The sequence below is a fragment of the Coccinella septempunctata genome, chromosome 2 (genome assembly GCF_907165205.1).
Source record: "Coccinella septempunctata chromosome 2, icCocSept1.1, whole genome shotgun sequence".
Taxonomy (NCBI): domain Eukaryota; kingdom Metazoa; phylum Arthropoda; class Insecta; order Coleoptera; family Coccinellidae; genus Coccinella; species Coccinella septempunctata.
This window is the reverse complement of record NC_058190.1, coordinates 50,339,947-50,362,790: the sequence shown is the minus strand read 5'-3', so window position 1 is coordinate 50,362,790 and position 22,844 is coordinate 50,339,947. Positions and strand designations below refer to the sequence as shown.

Sequence of the window (22,844 nt, the reverse complement as noted above, 5' to 3'; positions counted from 1 at the left end):
GAATAGAATAATCCAACTTTCATTCATCTACCGTGAACAATTTAGATTTTATGATGTTTTCTTTCCCATTTCCTCGGAAAAGCTGTAGTTGAGGTCCTCATCAAAAGTCAAAGGATTAATACTTGCACATTCGCAAAACCAATCAATCAACCGAATCAATCATCGCATGAATATTTTCATGATCGAATACTCCACTCAACTCAATCCTATCTAAGGAGGCTTCGTCTCCACCCCCATGCCACCCAAAAATTTCATTCTCGGATGAAAATCGCGGAGAGTGATCTTCATAAGGAAAGTTCACAGAGGAGCTGGATGAAGTAATTATACAAATTAAAGGGAGGATTCGAAGCGCAACGGAGAACACGTTTTAATTCGGAATCGAGAATGCACCGGAGCGTTATTTTTAATGATCGTTACCGAACTGCGTTTTTACAAAGATACGCGCGCGCTCATGAATGCTTTGTGCCACTCAGTGGGCTGGGAAATCAGGATTTATGCCACAGATATCACTGCTCTTATTGCACATCATAATTCCGGTCGGTTTCATTTCATTGAAAACCGAGGTTTAGTATCGAGGGGGTGTTTCTGATAGGGAATACATACGGTGTGGAAGCTGATGCTTCTACTTCTGCATTGAAAAGAACCCAATCGTTATGTAGGTCTTTGACTTGTACAAATATTTTACCAGTGAATTTTTGAGGTCAAAATAAACACCTTTTTCCTCCACCATTTTTTCAGAATTGGCTTTATGGAACGACCATAAAAAAATGTTATTTTTTCTCACAAACGGTTCGAATGATATGAATTTCGGAATATAGTTTTGTATTCATTTGATGAATCTTTTCCGAACACAAGATATCACCCACGTCTTTCAGTTTTCTCATTATGACCATTACGTACCATAAAAATACCAAAAATTCAAAGAACCCAACTCTTGACACTAAGTTGCACGCTATCTAATGAATATTTGAACGTTTTTTAAAATAAAAGTATTCTTCATATTTTCTCGTGTAATGCGCCGTTTTCGTGTAATTTGATTTTCAAAAATAAAAAATATCTGTGGTAATCGGAAAATTGTTTGCTTAGGCTGAATGCAACTTAAAAGATCCGCATATGTGTAGTGTCATAGATTTAGCTTATAATTCTGACAGGATTTCTCTAGGGGTGGCATATAGCTCATCATGAAAACTTGAAATGGCTATTACGAGGATCTATTGATATCTAGTTAGCCTAGACCAGTTCCATGCATAAAAATATTGCGTTACCATAACAACGAACAATAACTCATTAGAAGTGTCAGTGTGAAGTTTGAGGTTAAAAAAGTAAACCAGAGTTACGCAATAAATTTAGAAAAAGATGTCCACCGAAATTGTGAAAATCGAAAAATTGGACTATCGAGCCATCATCAAGTACTTGTATTATATTTAAGAGGGTTCAAAGGTAAGCAGATTTACGAAGATATCCATAATACCCTTGGTGATCAACGTCCTTCGTATGCAACCGTGAAAAACTGGACTGCAAGCTTCAAAAGAGGTAAATTTTCCATTGAAGATGATGACCGATCGGGAAGGCCAGTTTCTGTGTCAGTCCCCGAAAATATCGATGTAGTTCATGACATGATTTTATCAGACCGTCGAATTGGACTAAAACGGATATCTGAAGCACTGAATATTTCAAACGAACGCGTTCATCATATAATTCACGTCAATTTGGACATGAGAAAAATTGCTGCAAAATGGATACCCAAATATTTGAATGTTGACAAAAGCGTGCAATGGTAGAAGCATCGCGTTCGATCTGTGCTCGATTTGAAAACGATGTAGTCTTCTTAAATTGAATTGTTACTATGGATGAGACTTTTCTACGATCCAGAAACAAAACAACAATCGATGGAATGGCGACACTCTGGTTCTCCCACAGCTAAGAAGTTGTCCAAAAATCTGCTGGAAAAGATCTTGCTTCAGTTTTTTGGGATTGCCATGGAGTAATCATAATTGATTTTTTGGATAAGGGTAGAACAATAACCGGATATTACTATTCGACTTTACTGATCACTCTGCGAGAAAAAATTAAAGAGAAAAGACGCGGAAAGCATTTCTACAATCCAGAAACAAAGCAACAATTGATGGCGACACTCGTTCTCCAAGACCTAAGAACTTTCGTCTTTCCATAAATACTTACTGTTAAAGGATGCCTCATTACCAAACACTGGCAAGTTTTAGTTGTATTGGCTCTTCGTCAATCGCATAGGAATTCATTGAAGACAATTAGCGAGGCCATCAAGCTAAAAATTAGGTCCTCCATTAAAATATTATTACCCTCTCTCCCAACCCTCATTATTTATTCCTCCTCGAGCTGAACCTGAAGTGTCTTGGAGTGGGCGTTTAAACGATAAAGCTTACCGACCACCCTGAAAAGACCGGGAGAAATTAATCCATCCAAAATCAAGTGAGGCGTATCATGCCATTGTCGATAATCAGAGCCCGAAAAAAATTGTTCAGTATACCGAAAACTGCCTCCGCTTTTTGTGGATGCCTGAAGTATCGTGCAAAATCAATGGGGACTTCGATTCGCAACATTATGTTTTTTAGGACAGCAAACAAGTCCTTGAAAGCATAATTCATCCCGTCCCTTTTTCCCCGATGATAAATAAAAACAGGAAGACGCGACTCGACGATTCCACCCCCCTTACCTCAGACGTCTCTATTCAAAACCTCCGGGACGGGAGAAAAAAAGAAATAACCGAGCACTAGTTGATTTATTCGATCTGACGATAAGGGGCTCGAGGTCGCGTCCATCGACATTTATTGGATTCAATTCGGTGAGAGCACTTTCTCGATAAGTTTTGCCAACTTCAAGTACGTCCACTGTCACACTAATCTTGATAAGGGTTTAAATTCTGTTCGATAAGTACCAACTGTGTAGCTGTCTGGGAGTGGATGCTTGGAAGGATGTCTTTCGAGAGTCGATTTGCTGAGTAAGGAAATATTTCGATTTCCAATGTCCGCAATTCACGATGATATACACTGCTCAAAAATTGAAGGGGAAATTCGAGGAAAAACTCACTTTTTGAACGTTTCACTATAATACAAAATTGTTTTATTTTTACCTTCAAATATTATCACAAGTAGGTACGCTAATTATCACCTTCAATTTTTGAGCAACGTACTTGGCGGTCCTGGAAATTCAAGGCTAACTTACCCATCATTTTCGATGAAGACGTCAGTTGTGAATAAATTGTCAACCCATTTACTCATCTGCTTTGAAGATTTCAATTGGCCTATGCTTTATACAGCTCAGGCCCGGTACTTTCACCTTTGAATAAATTTTATTCACTGCAATAAGTATCTGTCAAATAATTTCCTATCTGAGGGATACCTTATTTCGGTGCTCTCAGATAAAATTATTTGACGAATAACAATTCTATGAAAGCACGGTATACTACTTTTCACTTATTAATGTAAAATAAGACACCGCATTGTAGAAATTGTCGTAATACCAACTAGTAAGCAAATATTTCGTGAAAATCACAAAAAAATAACCATACATCAAGAATTCAAAAAATTCAACCAATAATGACGTACCGACATTCGATCTATGACAAATAAATTCTTATTATGACAGATTTATTCGATGGATAACACTGGTGATTTTTCATTTTTGGCAGGAATTTTTTTCCGTTTGGATCATTCAAAGCTTCAACCTATTTTTTTGACCTATTCAGTCAATTTTTGAAATGGATCAATAATTCCACCTGCAGTGCCCTTTTTTCTCTCTTCTCTGCATTGACTCCACAAAGGAACATGAACCCCTCATCAGCTAGCCAAAGGGTAGAAGGAAAAACGCAATCGGTACCTAAATTGGGGCGCCATTATATATTTTCCAGAGTGAATAGGGTTACAGAACATGGGTCCGCCTTTGACCGATGAATGGAATGAAAGAAATTTGTTATACGTTCATACCTTCCCTGAATAATCAGAGAGGGCAAGGAAATGGGTGTAGGAGGAGGTGAAGGTCTAGGTGAAAACAATCACTAATTCAAAGATAAATCTAACAGTCTCAACTCGACTACAAGACTTAGGTATAATGCCCAATTTTCTCTAACAAAGCAACCCTGACATTTTCGTTGCAAAATTAGCATTTGAAATGAAATAATTGACAGAACAAAAGTGGACTTAACGTAAACAAACGATCTATGTAATAAAATGTACTTTCTGCAATTTGCTAGTTGGTCCTCCACAAAAAATGAGCAGAATAAAGTTCTTTTTCATATCTCTTGATGAATGCCTGGACAAATTTGGACCTATACTGGACGTACGACCCTTAATTATTGGTTTCAAAATTGGTATTTGGGGGTGCCAACTCCACACAGCTGCCCAAGTATCTTTCAAAAAAACTCATGCCAGAATTGCCTCCTGTGAGGATTGAACTCACGACCCCTGGTTTACAAGACCAGTGCTCTGCCACTGAGCTAAAGAGGCTCCACGTAGGTTTGCACCCTGCAAATGAACCCTAAACCATAAATAAAATATGATACGTAGATGATAAAAAACAATCTGTTGCGATCCTATTTATGATATAATTTTGAAATTTTTGATCTAACTTTTGCTATCATACTGTGGTGAAATGGATTGAAGTACCAATAGGTTATTGGTAAAAAGAGACTCCTGCCGTGACCAGGATTCGAACCTGGGTTACTACGGCCACAACGTAGGGTCCTAACCACTAGACGATCACGGCTGTGAAGTCCTTGGAGAATGTAAAATTAATCGAATACTCAAGTTGAACCAGATTATATCAAACAAATCAACTCAATCTTATCTTGTTTGTTTATTAGAGCGTAACGCCCAGGTCCGGCATCAGAAAGATTCCATCAATTCTGAGCAGTATAACACCTATTCATATCGAATTGACTAAGCTTTAAGAACTCATCAGTAAATTGGTGCATTTATAATGCAGTGAAAAATAATTCAAAACAGGCGTTCTTACCGAATATAATGAGCTACCTTTTTTCAGAGAGTACTACTTCACCGCAGTATCCTGGATCAGTCTTACAGAAATAAGTGTGGTTTGGATCAACAGACCTCAAAATTTGTCAATCATCTCGATTTGCACGAGCCCTAAGTGGGATTGTAAAGAAGTAAGTAATGAAATCAACATCAGCCAGTGTTTCCTGTCATGATATATTCCGATTGGCCTTTCTGAGGAGCGCTTTATACAGGGTGAGTCTCTGACTCGTACATTTATTTTAGCAGAAGATTCTTGAAGTCAAAAGAAACACTTAAAAATAGTATGGGAAAAAAGTGTTCCTCTTGACCCTAAGAATCTAGTGTTAAAATATTTGTACGAGTCAAAGACTCACCCTGTAAACTATGGGCGTTATCTGAAAAAGGCCGGTTTGTGGATGGTAAAGCAGAAGAATTTTTCCAACGTAGCAATTAATGACATAAAACCAAATGTTCTCTCACAATACTCTACTCACTATGCAATTAATAGAACGCCAGCAGTTAAATCTTACAACTTTAATTAAAAATAAATTTTCTTTCGTGTTCCGCATTGTTCACCTCATTCCGTGTAACTCACCCCTCGAGTGCTTCATCTACTCTTCCTCCTGTTCAAATTAAATCCTGTTCTTGCAGCGATAGTTTTTGTGGTAATTCCGGCCCTTTTCTTGTTGTACATTTCCCCAGTCTCATCTTATCTCCTTTTTTGCAGACTCAACGTGTAACCAGCGACGGCAACGGTTGGGTGGACATGGGGGACAGCCCCATCTTCGGCAGGGATAGCTCCAGTTATATCACAGTGGCGCCGGTCAGGGATGGACCGGCGGGTTTCTTCAGACACGCTGTGTATGTGAATATACCTAAAAGGAGGATCATACCACTCACGCACGGGAAGTACGAGGTGACCAGAATCCTAACCTGGGATCATTCGAACGACGTAATGTGAGTAGATGTACTAATTCTCCTTGCTGAACCATTCTACACTCGAGATAATCCGTATTTCAAACTGTGGAATGGTTCAGGAGCGATAAACTCTCTCAATTCTGTATCGGAATTCTCCGAAGACAATGCATACCTTTCGAAATGTCAACTTACTTCAACAATTCCACGGCTATCAAGACCAATCCTCTCCGAAGTCAAGCGAGCTGTGGCAAATTTTGGAAACTCTATACAATGGTGCCCCAAATCAATTACGTTTCCAATAACTCAGTCTGAAGAGCCTTCGGGGTGCTGAATATCCATCCATTATCCACGCAACTATATTAAATGATAAGTTAATGCAGAGGTTGTATAGCTTTCGCTTTGATAGAATTTACGGTTTGTCGTCGGACTATTGTGATTGTTGTTGGTATGCAATTCGCTATTGAATCATCAGCTGTTTGGTTTTCTCGAATCTTCAAAACAAGTTTTAATCACTCAATATCCTTAGACAATAATAAGATTCTTAGACAGAGGAGGAAATATGTCATTTTAGGAGGGTCTAACCTCTTGCTCATTTTTTACCCAAAAAATCGAGTTAGATGATATCTAGCAGAAAAATCATAGTAGATTTAAACGTGATAGATACTCTAAAAGAGCAATAGTTATAAATCTGTGAACTTCATCCATTTTGGCACAACCGTTCGGTCTTGAGGAAGTTTTAACTGAACCCAAATTTTTCGGAATTATCGAAAGGCCATCTTTTGAGTCGATTATCTTCCAGAAATGTTTCTGTAGATCTGAACGTGGTACATATTCTGAAAGAGCAACTCTTCTAGGAATAAATCTGAGAATTTCATTCGTTTCGACGCAACCGTTCGGTCTTGACGAAGTTTTAACTGAACCCAACTTTTTGGGAATTTTTCGAAGGTCATCTTTCGAGTCGATATCTTCCAGGAAAATTTTCGTAGATATAAACGTGATATATATTCTGAAAGAGCAACCTTTTTTGTAATAAATCTGAGAATTTCATTCATTTCGGCGCAACCGTTCGGTCTTGAGGAAGTTTTAACTGAACCAACTTTTTGGGAATTTTTCGAAGGTCATATTTCGAGTCCATTATCTTCCAGGAAAATTATGGTGGATCTGAATGTGATACTGATTCTGAAGGAAAAACTCTTCTTGTAATAAATCTCAAGATTTCACCCATCTCGGCGCAACTGTTCGGTTGTGACAAATTCTCAAGTGAAATTTACAAATTTGAAGAATGCCATTTTCAAGATGAACATCTAAAAGAAGGAAGATAGGCTTTCGAAATTGCTTGCAATAGGTTCAACGTGTTCGAAAACCCACGTTTTCATACCAAAATTTAAAATATCTGACCCTGTTTAGAAGAAGGATCGTCTTAGCTGCGATCATTTTTGATCCTGGCATATAGAAGTGGATCCATGGTTCATCCATTGTCATTTCATTTTTTATTTTGCTATTTTGAATATGTCAGACGACGTGGGACATATCGAGTGATGTATCAGAAAAGAGTTGGTGGAGTATCTATCAGCTAGAGAGACCTGTAGCCTATAGTACGATTTTCGTGAGATATTCAGTTGGATTCCCATAAAAAATTATGCATTGAAGGACTAAGGACTTCGAAACTACCCCCTTGTAGATAAGCAAGTTTGCCTGGCTGAATTATAATTAATGTCTGATCAACCAATTTGCATACCCCGGGACAATGACAGATTATCGTCATCCATATCAGGATGGTAACATTCGGCCATAAACAACCCTAATATCTTCGCAGGACAGCGCCAATAGGAAATGGAGGAATGAATCCATTAAACAGTTCAACGTATTATGGTTGATTAAGCTGTGAAACGTTTAGTTGCTCTCGAATCAGATCGATCAACAGAAATGTCGGAACTCGGAACAGGTTTCAATCCGGTGTAAACTGGTTTTATCTGTGGAAGTATTCAAGTCGACGTACAATGCAGCTGTAGAGATGTAGGGCATAAGGTCTGCAGTGTACTGAAGGCATCAAGTACACATTTTGGGGTTGAATCTTCGAATTCAGGATTTCCTGATCGTACTTGACATTTCATTGAATCGAATTCAACTTCGAGGGATGATAATTGCGTAATTTTGAAAGTTTTTTTGGTGAAATGAGTTATACCTACCTTATGTTAAAAAAAGAGACTCATCTTAGCAAATACGTTGTATGATGATTTTGTGGATGCAAGGCGTTTACTATGCAGAACTCGGTCGATGAATCCTGTGGGAGGAATTTCTCAAATCGTGTCTAATTACGCAATCAAACCAGAGGTAACACACTGGCTATCTATTAGCATAAACAGGCGTACGAGCCTGGCTTTGAATAGCTCCTTGGGGATTACCATCACTTGAGGGCCTATCATAATAGACGTCACACATTCAGTCGATTCCCGAGGCGTTTGGTAGGTACATAGTGTATGCTAATTCGCCAGTTTCAGTATTGCAGAGATTTGATTTAGGCCGGTACTTTCACTTTCGAATGAATTTTATTCACTGTCAATAAGTATCTGTCAAATAATTTCCTATCTGAAGGATTTGTTTCGGTGCTTTCAGATTATTTGATGAATAACAATTCTATGAAAACACGGTATACTACTTTTCACTGATTAATGTAAAATAAGACATCGCATTGTAAACATTGTCATAATTCCAACTAGAAAGCAAATATTTCGTGAAAATCACACAAAGAATAACCATATATCACGAATCTAAAAAAAATCAACCAATATTGACGTACCGACATTCGATCTATGACAAATAAACTCTTTATTAAGTTTCAATGACAGATTTATTCTATGAATAACACTATCTGAAACTGAAAAAAGACAGCATTTTTACTTATTCTATGAATAAGACTTAACCAAAGAGTAACCAACTGGTTACTCTTTGACTTAACTATCGAATAAGTTTATTTATTCGCAAGTGAAAGTACCGGCCCTTATAACTGGTACTCGCTGGGCATGGTTCCAAAAATGACGAATGAAGGGACAGCAAGGAGCAAGTGAATTTTTCACTGATGATTAATGATCCACAGAACATTGAAGGCGAATTTAATCCAACATGAAAATCGGTCATTTCGCTACAGCCGAACAATATATTCAATTTCCTCGAAGATAAAGACAAAATTGTAAAGTTGAAAGCCCCCATGGCGAGGCATAAAAACCCTCTTCACTGGCGTTCATTGAATTTCCCCCCCAATGAAATTAAGAAACGGAAGGTGGAGGCAAGTTTTAAGGGCGGAAAAAATGCAATTCCCTCCGGTTGTCTCTGAAAACGCGATCTGTCTTATGTTCACGCAAACGAGCTCCTTCCATCATACTCCGTCTTTCCGCAAATTCAACTTTCAGTTCAATTTGCCCCGTGACAAATTACGAAACAAAAAGTCTGGGGATCGACTGCAAAGAGTGAGATGAGCATGCCGATTTTATTAGCTTTATTGCGTACAACGGGCCGCAGGGCTGCGATGGTGTGTCTGGGGCCATAACCTATACGATGAAATTTCAAAACCGACTTTATAGTTCTTTTTCTTCTGAGAAATTTCATATGGGTTATACTCCTCCATTTTTCAATACTTCCAAGTGCGACAGCTGTATAACAATTTCAGATAAATGCCGATTGGTTTCGCTATTATAGTTATACAGGGTGAATGTTTGACTCTTACAAATATTTTAACAGTAGATTCTTGAGGTCAAAAGAAATACTTTTTTCCTTTACCATTTTTTCCGAATCGGCTCGGTTTAAAAGATACAGGCTGTTGAAAAACCATAAAAAAAGTTATTTTTTGTTTTATCTCACAAACGGTTTTCTCGAATGAAATGAATTTCGGGTTATAGTTTTTCATTTATTTGATTAATCTTTTTCGAACACAAGATATCCCCTACGTCTTTCAGTTTTCTCATTATGACCACCACGTACCATAAAATACCAAAAATTCAAAGAACCCAACTCTTGAAACTAAGTAGGACGCTATGAAGTGAATATTTGATTGTTTTGTAAAATAAAAGTATTCCTCATATTTTCTCGTATAATGCTCAGTGCTCGAGTAATTTGATGTTCAAAAATAAAAAATTAGTAATTCTAAAAATTGGGTTCGAATCCAACTATTTTGAAAAAGATTCACAGATGTGTAGTGTCACAGATTTAGTTAGTTATACTGTAGGTTTTCTGGTTTTTTCAGGAGTGGAACAGCTCATTATGAAGATAAAAATGACTATATCTTTTTATCAGGGCCGAATTGGAAAAGAGTGTTTTTTTTATCTCAAGAAACTACTCTAAAAATATTTCTACCAGTCACAGACTCACCCTGTATAAATTCTACAAATCCTTCCCAATCACTTAGGTACTTTTTTGTTTTGGTATGCTGAATATCACATGCCGATTTCACCCCAAAGTCGTGAATCTATTAACAATTATATTTTCATTCCTCAGATATTTTCTCGGGGTACCCAAGAACAAACCAGGCCAGCAGCACCTGTACAGGGTGACGTCTGTACCACCACGCACAGGCGCAATCCTTCCACCCCCTGTATGCCTCACCTGCATACCAGAACCGGTACCAACAGAACCGCCATATTTTATGGACGACCTCTACCTGACCAAAATGAAGCAGTTGGACGATGACGATGACACAGCAACCATAACCACTCCAACACCACGAAGAAAAAAGCCGAAGAAGCAGAAAATGCCCGACTCCGAAATGTCCTGCCTCTACCACAACGTGATCTTCAGTCCACACTCTACCTACTTCGTGGTAGACTGTCTAGGACCGAGCGTTCCAACCTCTTCCCTGTACAAGACGAAAATGCCCAAACCGGAGTATCTGATATGTCTTCAGAACAACACGCTGCTCAAGGATAAGTTACAGAAGATGGCGATGCCCCAGATAAAAACATTCCCGGTGATAATATCGGGCGGTTATCAGGCCCACGTGAGGCTCCATCTACCCCCAGGTCTCAGGGAAGACGAAATCACCAGATACCCTCTGGTGGTGCAAGTCTATGCAGGGCCAGGCAGTCAACTAGTGACGGAACGTTGGAGGATTGACTGGAACACCTACCTCACCGGCAATAAAGACTTTATTATTGCACAGATAGACGGAAGGGGATCTGGGGGACAAGGACAACAGCTTCTGCACAAGGTCTATTATAAGTTAGGGTCTATTGAGGTTGCCGATCAACTGGAAGTTACAGAGTGAGTGGAATTTTTCTTTGAAAGGTTTTTTTTACTAGCATTTTTTTTCAAGGTACTTGAGGGATACCTTACACTTCATCGATAAGAAGAAAGTGGCTGTTTGGGGATGGAGCTATGGAGGATTTGTTGCTGCACTAGCATTGGCCAGTCCGAAAGCTGTGTTTCAATGTGCTGTTGCAGTGGCTCCTGTGATCAACTGGAAATTATACGGTAAGTTTAATTTTTTCTGTAACAATGGTTTTAGAATGGAGTTCCACATGGGTCAGTTAGAGTTCCATTTCAATTCCAAATATATTGTATCTTCCGAATATATACGATAATGTATTGCGCTCTCTTCATCAGCAGTCGTGGCCGAGCGGTTAAGGCGTCTGACTAGAAATCAGATTCCCTCTGGGAGCGTAGGTTCGAATCCTACCGACTGCGATTCAATTTTTAATTGAAAATTTAATTTTTTAATATGGGTATATAATGAATTGTAATTAAAAATTTACTGAAATTTTGAAGTGTCTTCATCATCTCTCATCGACATTCTTCTTTCTCCAGATTCTGCATACACGGAGAGATACATGGGTCTCCCTAATGTGACAGAAAATTATAAGGGATACGATGAGGCGGATGTGTCGAAGAAAGCTCAATTTTTCAAAGATAAAATGTTTTACTTGATACACGGAACAGCAGATGATAATGTACACCTACAACAGAGCATGGCAATGGTCAGGGCTTTGAGCGATGCTGGTGTACTTTTTAGACAACAGGTTTGTCCTATTATAGTATTAACACTTTTAGAAATCCTCTATAGTCCATATTACCACATCTGGTTGTCTATACTCAATGATGTTGTGTCATATAACGCTGTTCTGTTGAAATATCATTATTCCAGTATAAAATTATGGTATATTGTTTCATAGATATACGCGGATGAGAACCACGGCCTTGGTGGCGTGAAAAAACACCTCTACAGGAGCATGGCTGAGTTTCTAGACGACTGTTTCCAGAAGCAGGTGCCCCCAGAGTTCAAAGCGGGGCTCAGAAATGACCCGGAGTAGTATACAATTGACGATTTCATTTCGGGAGGTTAACGATATCAGTTTCCGGTTTCGAATTGACTGACAGACAAGCACACACAGCAAACGAACGAATTACCTTATTTCTCAACACATCAATTTCAGTTTCTTCGTGCGCGCGTAATAATAAACCGACAAATGCGCAAATCCTATTTTGACGAAAAAAATCCGGCGTCCAACCCGCGTTTTGGACGCTCCGAGTGATGAAAGTGCCAAATTTTTTGATGTTTGATGTTTTCGTACGAAAAATGTATATTCGTGACAGCAATCGGTGGACCGCTGGGAGGTCGAGCCCTCGGGAACACGAAAAAATTTGATGTTTCGTCACCCCCACGCTCTGTAAATATTGTGATAATGGGGTATTTTCGCCTTGTCGAACTAATACTCGTATGACGGATGAGAGAAGGAAAAATGTTGACGCGTTTTCAGATATTCACCTACATTTTCGGGAGTTTGGATGCTGCATCATAAAGTGCAGACATTAAGTTCATCTGGCAAATTGAGACCAGATTCGCGAGCTGGAAATTTTTTTCGAATTTACGTGCGTAACTGCCACAGACACATTGATAACTTGAGTTTTTACGATATTCCCTCTTAACTTCTCTACTCTCTCCATCATTACATTCCATCAGTGGAGATCGGATCACAAAATAATTTTAGGCGAAGCATACTATTATTATGATTATGATCAATAACAAACGAATGCAAATGCATTTAATTCGGTCTCTATTCATTAAAGTGAGGAGCAAAGTATATATATTACCCTGCTGAAGGGGTGTATTGAGAAAGATATACCTGACATACATACCTCTTTAAAATCCCAATAACAGTGCAAGAATGAAGAAAGAGATATTGTGTCTTATTTGCAATTTAATTTCTATAGGTTTTAGAAGAATGATTCAACTTCATAACTTCCCCGTTTATATCGAATAACAATCATACGTAGAATAACTAATGTTTGTCGTTATTCGAACCTAAGTGATACGTCAAATATATAGTCCATCTCAAAATTTAGTCTGTGAAAATGTGCGTAAATAATCAACTGACAAAACTTCCTCCTTTACCTATCCTTGTTATTATCGATCTAAATGACAGTTTCGAAATAAGAGCAATATATGTGAATATAACAAAATAACTAGGTATATATGAATTTTAGAGGTGATACATGGATGAAGCTCCCTTAATTTTCCTGCAAGAATTCTTCGGATTCCACCAATATATATATACTTAACTGTAGAGTGTAGTATAGAAGTATTCAGCTCAGCAATAAAGACGTTTCTAACGGAATAACGTAGTTCTCGTTGTGAAGTCAATAAAATTCGAATCCTGGCAGATGAAAGACTCGGAAAATCCAGCAAAAGCAATTTGTACATATAGATTATCGGACATATCTCCATAATAGTAGGCCATTGTTATTTCAACTGACGCCCAGTTGTCCGTTAATATTTAAGGCTCCATTAAAATTTTAATCCTTCATTATTAAATATAATGGGACGTTGAATCTTAATGGATGTTCCTGCAACTGGTCCTAAATTTACCTAATGCGTGACACTATTATTACCTTTAGACACATCAGCCATTATAGAATACTATAAATTTTTTAACAAATGGTAAATTGTAAATAGAAGTGTTTTAGATAATCACATTTCTTGCGTAGAGATATTAGACTCCAATGTTAGCTCGGCAAGTAATTACTTGCTTTATCTATCGACCAATAAATAACTTGAACAAATTGTAATATACTTACACTAGTTACAAAAAATTAATTGAATATAGTAGCCTGAACTATGGCCATCAAGAGGAACTATAGTTTTTACATTCCAACTTCGCCAAAATTGTCGTCACTTTTGATCAATCATAGGTAAACTCAACTTTCAACTAACCTAAAAATTTAAGCACTTGCCGAAAATGTATATGAGAATCCAGTTTCTTCCAAACAAATTGTATTGTTCTTCAGTTCCGAAAATTTATTAAAAAAATCAATATTTCTATTCGAGATCATTTATTGCAGTACCTATGGACAATTTTTTTTATTTGATGTGAATATATAAAAACATCGAAAAACTACCTACGACGTTATTATACAAATTATTCCTTGTTGAATTTTCCAAAAATAATAATAAAGATTGATGATATTGTATATAAAATTGTAAATTTCTAGCTTGTTGAAAATCTCATTGCAGTTCATATTATAAACTTGATTCCTAAATAAATTCTGAAGAATAGCAATCAAATTATTTTTACCCTTTCTGAATGCGTATTTCAGGTGGAGATCCAACTATTTGATTTTTTCATTTATGGAAAAAATAAATAAAAATATCATTCCTGAAGTTCTGTTTCTTGTTTAACTCTTTCATTTCTACCCCTTCTTATGTCCCTTATGTATTTGTTATTTCATGTTGACTTATATATGTGTATGTATTTTTTTTTCCAAATTGTGGCCAAAACAGTATCGGAAATCTGATGCCATTTTGTGTGTCGTCAAATACTTATTTTTCTTATTATTAAGAGTGCTGGAGAGTAAAATGAAAAGACCTTATGCTTCAACAAGATTTATTCGAACAATTTCAAATTGTGGATGGTGATTACAGATTATTCTAGCAGTGTCATTAATTTTAAAATTCATTTGAGCGCTTAAACTAGCTAGAATAGCATTGGACAGTTGTAACAACTTTGGGAAGCCATATTTGAAAAAACCTTTATTCAACAATATTTCAACCTCGCCTTGCCCTTCGATATGAAACTAAATTTTCTCTAAAATAGCCTCTAAGCATAACAATAGTAAGTTTAAAAATATTAAGTGTATTTTTCGATATTGTGTTCAAAATGTAACGCTGGGGCTACATAATTTCTGCACTGACTTCCTTACTCTAAACCTACTGGTTTCCATAAAATTTGCAATAACATTTGGACAAATGATGCTGAATATTTCAGAAATGCTTTTCTATTACTTTGTGAATCTACAAGTTTAAACTCCTTAAGCAATGAAATTTATCTATACTGAAATTTTTATTGTTGTCATTGGCAACTGTATTCAATGCAGCTCTTAATTCTTTTAAAATTTGACAGAAAAGATCCGCCAAGTTTCGCAGCAAATTTTGCAATTTAACATCACTTCCCTTTGTCTCCATTTTCATTCTCCAAATTGTAAAAATTTCTTGAAATCATATAAAACAGTTGAAACAAATTACAAGACAAATATAAAATACAAAAATATACAAAATTTGACACAAAAGCCAATAATACCAGATATGTATAACATGTTAAGCAAGCACACATTTTCGGAGTTGATAATACCCAAGAGGAGGTCTATTTTAAAATACTTCATCTGAAGTTAACTATCAAAAACAAAAATTCCATAGGAATCTAATTGAACCGGCATTTTTGGCTCACCTATCAGCAATATATTGGAGTATATCGCCATATAACATTGAGTGTACCACCTTCCAAAATTCAGGAAAGACAGAAGATCATAAAACCAATAATACCAGCAACTTGCTTTCCTACCAAAACTGATAAAGGAAATTAGGAAAACATAAATTTCGATGCTTAAATTATATTAATTGCTTCTTCTTCACAATCGGAATCACAATCTGCAGCACCTTCATTAGCGATAATATCAACACCACAGGTGCAGGTACTTCTGTCATACTTCACCCAATTGATGATAAAATTGTCGCATTCTTCCAAGTTATCCTGGTTTAGAAGTTGAGGGTCTAATCCTGAATTTTCACCACTGGTGATTTCACACTGGCCTAAAAGTTATGTTGTGATAGAATAATCAAAAATGTATGTGAATTGCATTATGTATTGGAAAAAATTTTCCTGTCAGTTTTCTGGGAAAATCTGATTCAAAAGCCACAAATGTGGCACATCTATATGAAAGGAATTTCAGCCAAGAAGACCAGAAGATTTTCAAGAATATTTTCTGAAATTTGGGAAAGTACCAGGCCAAGTTCACACACATCAATTGAAGACTTAATGATTTACACTTACTTTCAGCAGGTGAATTGTGCCTCTGCGCTGACTCAACCAGCACCGTTCTCACCACAGGTTGTTCAGACGATCCAGCTATCTCCGGCACTTGAACCTCCTTCGAAGAGCCTTGAACAACTCCGATAGTTTGTGTTGAAATGGTGGTACCTTTCTCCTTGATAACCTTCTCAATGTTACTTATACCCAAACTGTTCAAGAGATTCGCCAGACTATCTTGAACAGCAGGGTCGTCATTTTTCAAGGTGTGAATTAGCAAACCTAATAGGTCTTCAGACGTAGCATTTGCATCGGCTATGATCCCCCCTATTTCGATGGGCGTATCACTCTTGCTTGAATTCGGCTCTAGATCCATATCTGTGTCGGACTTTGATGAAGTGCAAGGTTTGGAAAGGGCCTCCAATTCGGGACTTCCCTCTGCGACCGGTTTTGGCTGTGGCATATTTTTTAAATCTTTGTAAGGGGGATCGATAGGTTTCTGCACCGGCTCATGATAGGTGTAAGGCTGTGTATCTCCTTCCATCTGAAAATTATAGAAATAATTGGTGCAGTGCACACATAGACTGTGTGAAAATAAACCAAAGGGCATAAAAAACTATTTTAGAGCATTTCTGCATTAATTTAACTGAAATCCATACATATATCTGGGTAAATTGTTTATTCAACATTGGTTTAGTCAAGAATACCTAAGAAAATTTATATCTGTGTATTTTACTATAATAAATATACATACATCGTTCTTTTCCTTGGTTATTAGCATGAAAAATTCAACATATCAATGAACAGAACCGTAAGCTGCAGAAACTTCACATCTCAAATAATCAAATCAGGGTGAAAAACAATCAATGAATTATGAATTCTTACCTGAAGGGGATATGTTACATCTGAATCATAAGAGCTCATATCTCCACAAACCATAAACGGAATTATCACCCTGTTAACTCCAGTAAGCTGGTCAAAATTTCTTTCTCCAGCATTCAAAAATGGTGTCATCAATTTTGGATCAAAGCCTTCAGGTGGACAGTAATTCTTTGCAACAAGGAACGCCTCTAAAACATTTAAAATATAACTAAAAAGTTCTTCAGAACGTTCAGCTAACTCTTTACCTATACTTGAATTTCTCGAACTACTTGGTTTGAAAATATTCACTTCTTTGAATATGGTAAGAAACTGATTATGGAGTAAATCGTTATCTTTTCCTCTGAATATTTTTGCCACAAATGTTCCCCCTTTGTTTAGAACATTGCAAGCAATATGGAGAGCAGCAAGGATAAGTTGGCTCTGGATGTAAATATCAATGCAATGGAGACCCGTGACTAAGAAATTATAAAGGTTGAATTGTCACCAGAATCACCAATAACAGGAATCAATAAAATACATACCATCTGGAGCCCCATCACATACAACAAGGTCGGCAAGTTTTCCTTCAAAATGTTGTATGATTTCTTGGGCTGTGGACAATTTAGTAATGTCTCCTTGCAATTGAATAACACCAGGCAAAGGAGCCATAGGTTGTAGATCTACTGCTACAATCTTAACATCTTCATTGGGCTCAATTTTTGGTTCAACCTTTTCTTCCACTTCTTCAGCAGGAGTTTCATTACACTCTTCCAGTTCATCCCTTGGTGAAAGAGATATCTTCTCGTTTAAATAAAGTCTTCGAGATAAGACTTGACTCCAACTACCTGGTGCAGCACATAAATCGACTGCTTTCTTCACACCTACGATAATTATGTCAAATCGCTGTATCGATATATCGTTGTTTCTTTACCTTCGAGTATGTCGTATTTCTCATCAATTTGTAGAAGTTTGAATGCGCTTCGAGCTCTCCAACCATGCTCTTTGGCTTTACGGTAATATATATCACGTTTATCTTTGGATCCCTTACCCATTTCGAATCAGAAAGAATATACTACAATTATTAACTAAACAGAATTAACAAGACTTCACCGCATAGGAATTTCAAGCTAATCGAACGTTTAAATCTTAAAGCCATAAATCACAGGTGAACTAAAAAATACCACGAGGAGCTAAATGCTCATACCCGTACCGACGTTGCCACGTCTGTCGTCTACTTTTTAAGCCACAGAAAATTTGTAAACTTTCAACTGTCCATCTCTGACAGCCTGTCAACACATTTCACATGTTTTATTTTGTTATCAGAGACCGTTTATTTACATTTTTCATTAATATTCTTTGTGGAATTGTGGTAATAGTTATACCAGAAAATAAATCTGTATTGAATAGATGACCCATGCAACACAAAAAACGGGGTTGCAATCACTTGCAACATGATTAACAACATTAACAACAAGAAGTTTTGAGCGGAACGTTAAATTAAACTGATATATCTACATATAACAACATAATGGTCCTTTAACGTTCCTCGAACAACTGAAGAACAGAAAACCCTAAAAAGTTTATGAAGAGATGCAGAATCCTCCCAAAATAAATTTCAATCGATATCAGAAGAATCATTACTTGAAAAACTGAACCTGGTCGAAAGACCCTCCCGGTCAAAACAAAGATTTGGAATATTATAGGGAACTCCAACCTTCTAGCCTCTCAAAAATTGTGGAGGCGAGCAAAAGCGTCATTACAAATATAACTCCTCATTTGACGAATATTTTCGTTGTTCCAAGGTATAAAAAAGTGGTATTTAACTTCATCTAGAACTCTAAGAATATTTATTTGGCAATCGGTAATAGATTGCCAAATAGATAGAAATAGATTTTTCTAAGTTGTTGAAGAGTAATTGTTTTCCTTTTGTTTCTTTTATAAAAATATGCCACATGTATTGAATGCAGCTCATCCAAGGGCGAGTGAGGGGCACAATACAGGCAATATGCCTAGGTGCATTTCACCGTCCGGGATGGTGTGAACATTTATCATTTATGTTAAAGGTTTTTTCTGTACACACACGGAAACAAATAAATGTTATTATTATTATATAGATATATGAAAAGTAAGTTGATATAAGACTTTTGATATGATAACTATCATCATCATATATCAAGATTTCTGAATTAACTATAAATTTTCTTTCAGTGAATACAAAGAGTACCTAATTTATTGAAATTTTGAAAACAAATCAAGAAGTGGCGGATTTTATTCCCAGATGATAGCCAGATATAAGAAAGCATTCAAGAGCTTAGCAGCCTACAAATAATTTATAATTGGCCTTTTACCTAGGTTACTCTATAAAATATTTGGAACAAAATATTCGAGGAAAGTATTTCACAAAAGGGTTAGCACAGATGAATTGATGTATATTTAGAGAAGGGAATAATGACCTACCTGTAATAAAATACTTCTGAGGATTTTGAAACTGGATCCATATGGAATGCGTCTGGTAGACCATTGTTCCTGGCCTTTATTTTTATAGAGTTTGTATGAGTAATAAGAGATGGAATGAAATTTTCTTAAAATGTATATACATAATATTATGTAATTTAGTCGTATTAAATATTCTTGAAAAGATGCTCTGTTTCATGGAAAAGGTGTATTCAATATAGGTATATATAAAACAGGAACACTATAGTAGTAGTAATAAACTTTAATGAAAACAATGTTTCCAAGGGTTAACAATCTAGGTCTTCCTGTACTGCCCAGGAGCAGTATAAAAATATAATCGATACAGAATAGAACTAGTAAGAAAAACAGCATAAATATAATGAGTACAAATAGAAATAAAACTAGTATAAGTCAGCTCTCATAATAGTATTTTTGTTGTCCCCTCGTCAAGTAATTTATGTGAAGCTTCTTATGCTAAAATACAGAAATTTCTTCAGGAATAGGAAAAAAACTTAACACTGTTTCCTCGGCCTCCACATCGAACAACACAACAAGAAAATGGCATAATTATTCACTTCCTGCTAAAATACTGTGTGACTTTTCCAAGATTGAATACTTTCATTACCATTACTGGCATTAATAACGCACATTTAACACTGTTGGCTGAGGAATCACTAGGACTAACACTACCATCAAATTAAAAACAAAAATAATGCATTTAAATGTACGTATTTTAACTAAAAGTAAAATAATATTCCAAATTATATACTATTTTTGCCTACACAACACCACCACAATTTTATTTTGACGTCTATCTGACAGCTCGACAGCTGGTTGAAGTTTCAGTACTGAAGTTGACAGTTTCAGAATGAGAAGTAGACGTGGCAACGCCGGTACGGATATGAGCATTTAGCTCCTCGTAAAAAATACCTGCGATCTATAAAATTTTTAGGTTACTTAATTGTCAAACATTTCTATGTTTCTTCTGAGATGTCTTTAAACTGCGTCCGGATTTGAATTGAATCAGATAATTATTTGATTTCTCTGATTCCTCTATTTTCAAGCAAAAATTATCTCAACTATTAGACAATGTTTCATTCGAATTATTTGTAATTTTTCATGAAAGAGCATCAAGATTATAGAGTTAGTTAATCTTTCTGTTGAATTATTATACTCCTTGAAAAACTGGTACATTCATCTCACTTGAACAATAATTATAATCAAGAATAAAAAATCCTCAGTTTTACTACAGATGTTTCATATTCACTTTACTATACATATACTTATAACTAGAATGAACAATAAAATACATTAAATAGTTTATTTGCACATATATACATAATCATTTTTTACTGCCCTTATTCTTGTTTTTTCCCTTACTAATTGCTCCAGTTTGATTGGAAAGCAGAGGAGCACCATGATCCTCAGCTTGCAAGTGACGAAATAGTTTATTCTTTGAAGGGTAATTTTTTGAACAAGTTGAACATACGAATTTTGATGCTTTTTCTTTAGAAGGAATATCTTTTGAAATATTTTCTTTCGCTAACGATTTTTCATCTTCTAGTACTGGTGCTACATCCACATTTTCTGCTGGTTGTGCTTTTTTTGCCTTATTCTTCTTATTTTTTTTCTTTCCTTTTTTTGAGGAACTGAAATCTTCAGAGCTGGAACTTGCAGGGAGTGTGGACATTTTCAACTCATCATCAGTGCTTTCAATCTTCAGTACATTTTTATTTTTCTTTACTTTATTAGGTCTTTTGTGTAAATTGCTAGTAGGTACGTCTTCAGAATCTGTATCTGGCGACATGTAATGTTGGGAAGCAGAATATTTTGTTTTTTGTGTCTTCTTTCTTCTAGGAATTTCCAAGTCAATTTCTTCTTCATACACATCTGAATCCTCTTCACTTTGATTAGTAAGCCTTTTACCACTAGAGAGTTCACTATCAATTTCTTCTAGATTATTTTCAAGACAGTTTTTATCTGTTTCTGAACTATTTTCATCCCCATCTTCTGCTAACAGCTGTGCCCTCAAAACTGCAACATTTTCTTTATGCCTTTTACTACTCTCATGATTCTGAAAAGATTTCACAGTTCTAAACAATTTATTGCAAGCTGGACAATAGAGATCATTGTATTCATCATCACTAATATCAGAATTCCCAAATTCTTGATTCAAATTTTTCTCGATCTCGTGCAACTGAGAAGACATATTTTCAAATTTAGTCCATTCTGCTTGTACCTGTGATTCATTCATTTTTCTGTTTTCCAGTAATTTCTGTCTTCGTAAATCTTCCAACTTTTTACGATTAGTTTCTATTTTAGCTGCATTCAACTTATTCCAGGCTTGTACTCGTTTATCTCTTTTTCTCACAAATGCGACCAAGTTTCTGATTTCTTCATTTCTCTCTTTCTTTGCCTTGGCTCTAACCTTTTTATTTTCCTTTTCCACAGCCTTCAAATACCTTCTATCCCTCACATCGTTAATACTATAAGGATCTAGCCAAACATAACTCTTCTTCGTTGAATAGGACATCCAATGGGCATAAAAGGGATTCACTACTGTATCATAGTCACTATCTGATGAACCAAATGATGGAATATTAACGAAATCTTCTTTATTTTCGAAATAATCCATATCTTCTTTGGCAATTTGATCGAAAACCTTTCTATAAACTGTATAAAATCCGTTTTCATCATCACCATAACCTTTAAAGCAAGCAGTTGTGAAATATTGAAAGACATCAAGGTTTTTATCTGCGAAGTCGGAATTTGCACCATGTAGAATTTGTTCACGATGTCTGTCGTACCATGCTCTCTCTTGTCTATCACTCAATACCTCGTAAGCTTGTTGTACCAGTTGAAACTGTTCCTTAGCATTTTCTACATCCTCCAGATTCTTGTCAGGATGCCATCTTAGGGCCAACTTTTTGTATGATGATTTTATTTCGGCATCATCAGCTTCCTTTGAAATATTCAACACTTCGTAGTGGCAACGCATTTTGGAATACACTTTCTGTTTATAATTTATCAACGCACGTATTCGAATGTCAGGAATGGTTATTATTGTTTTGAGGTTGATTGATGTCAAACTACTCCTTTTGGTTAGAATCACAGAAGAGAAACACAAAATTAAAATCCGTTCTTTTTCTTTTTTTTTGCTTTTTTTGCTATTTCTTCTTTTTTGCTTAGATCCGAATCAGTCGACACAATGATCACTTTTTATTACGGTATGGGGTGATGCGCGTTGTATTCAGTAACATCATGTTTATATCACAATAAACTATTTTATCTATTCTATCTATCACAAGTTTTACCGAAAATAATTAAAATTATA

The 22,844-nt window shown here is 36.2% G+C and overlaps 3 protein-coding genes, 1 long non-coding RNA gene and 3 other non-coding genes across 10 annotated transcripts in view; 3 read left to right on the top strand and 4 right to left on the bottom strand.

Moving 5' to 3' along the window:
* The window catches only part of LOC123308229 (inactive dipeptidyl peptidase 10), a 74,207-nt gene extending 59,741 nt beyond the window's left edge, over nt 1-14,466 (top strand). For all 3 annotated transcript variants that reach the window (XM_044890807.1, XM_044890806.1, XM_044890808.1), the window contains exons 8-13: nt 5,017-5,140; nt 5,716-5,945; nt 10,398-11,159; nt 11,212-11,369; nt 11,703-11,914; nt 12,068-14,466. In XM_044890807.1, coding sequence (XP_044746742.1) covers nt 5,017-5,140; nt 5,716-5,945; nt 10,398-11,159; nt 11,212-11,369; nt 11,703-11,914; nt 12,068-12,205 — 1,624 coding nt within the window. In that variant the 3' untranslated portion in view covers nt 12,206-14,466. The remainder of the gene's footprint in view (nt 1-5,016; nt 5,141-5,715; nt 5,946-10,397; nt 11,160-11,211; nt 11,370-11,702; nt 11,915-12,067) is intronic.
* Trnat-ugu lies at nt 4,410-4,481 on the bottom strand. Its single transcript has one exon. It is a non-coding gene; the product is annotated as a tRNA-Thr (tRNA).
* Trnah-gug lies at nt 4,669-4,740 on the bottom strand. Its single transcript has one exon. It is a non-coding gene; the product is annotated as a tRNA-His (tRNA).
* Nucleotides 11,501-11,582, top strand: Trnas-aga. The gene has a single exon. It is a non-coding gene; the product is annotated as a tRNA-Ser (tRNA).
* A 296-nt stretch (nt 14,467-14,762) lies between the features above and the next one.
* Nucleotides 14,763-18,232, bottom strand: LOC123306573 (putative tRNA (cytidine(32)/guanosine(34)-2'-O)-methyltransferase). Its single transcript, XM_044888629.1, has 6 exons — nt 17,988-18,232; nt 17,599-17,937; nt 17,323-17,532; nt 17,081-17,265; nt 16,220-16,739; nt 14,763-15,978 (listed from the first exon to the last, which is right to left on the bottom strand). The coding sequence occupies exons 1-6, from the start codon at nt 18,106-18,108 to the stop codon at nt 15,773-15,775; spliced, it is 1,581 nt and encodes a 526-aa protein (XP_044744564.1). The 5' UTR covers nt 18,109-18,232; the 3' UTR covers nt 14,763-15,772.
* A 935-nt stretch (nt 18,233-19,167) lies between these two features.
* On the top strand, nt 19,168-19,931 carry LOC123306574. 2 transcript variants are annotated; one of them, XR_006536929.1, is made up of 2 exons: nt 19,168-19,181; nt 19,276-19,931. It is a non-coding gene; the product is annotated as an uncharacterized LOC123306574 (long non-coding RNA). The 2 variants fall into 2 exon arrangements; XR_006536930.1 differs by having other exon boundaries at nt 19,169-19,181; nt 19,265-19,931.
* Nucleotides 19,932-20,751: 820 nt separating this feature from the next.
* LOC123306572 (dnaJ homolog subfamily C member 21) lies at nt 20,752-22,608 on the bottom strand. The gene has a single exon (XM_044888628.1). The coding sequence runs from the start codon at nt 22,506-22,508 to the stop codon at nt 20,853-20,855; it is 1,656 nt and encodes a 551-aa protein (XP_044744563.1). The 5' UTR covers nt 22,509-22,608; the 3' UTR covers nt 20,752-20,852.
* Between the last annotated feature and the right edge of the window lie 236 nt (nt 22,609-22,844).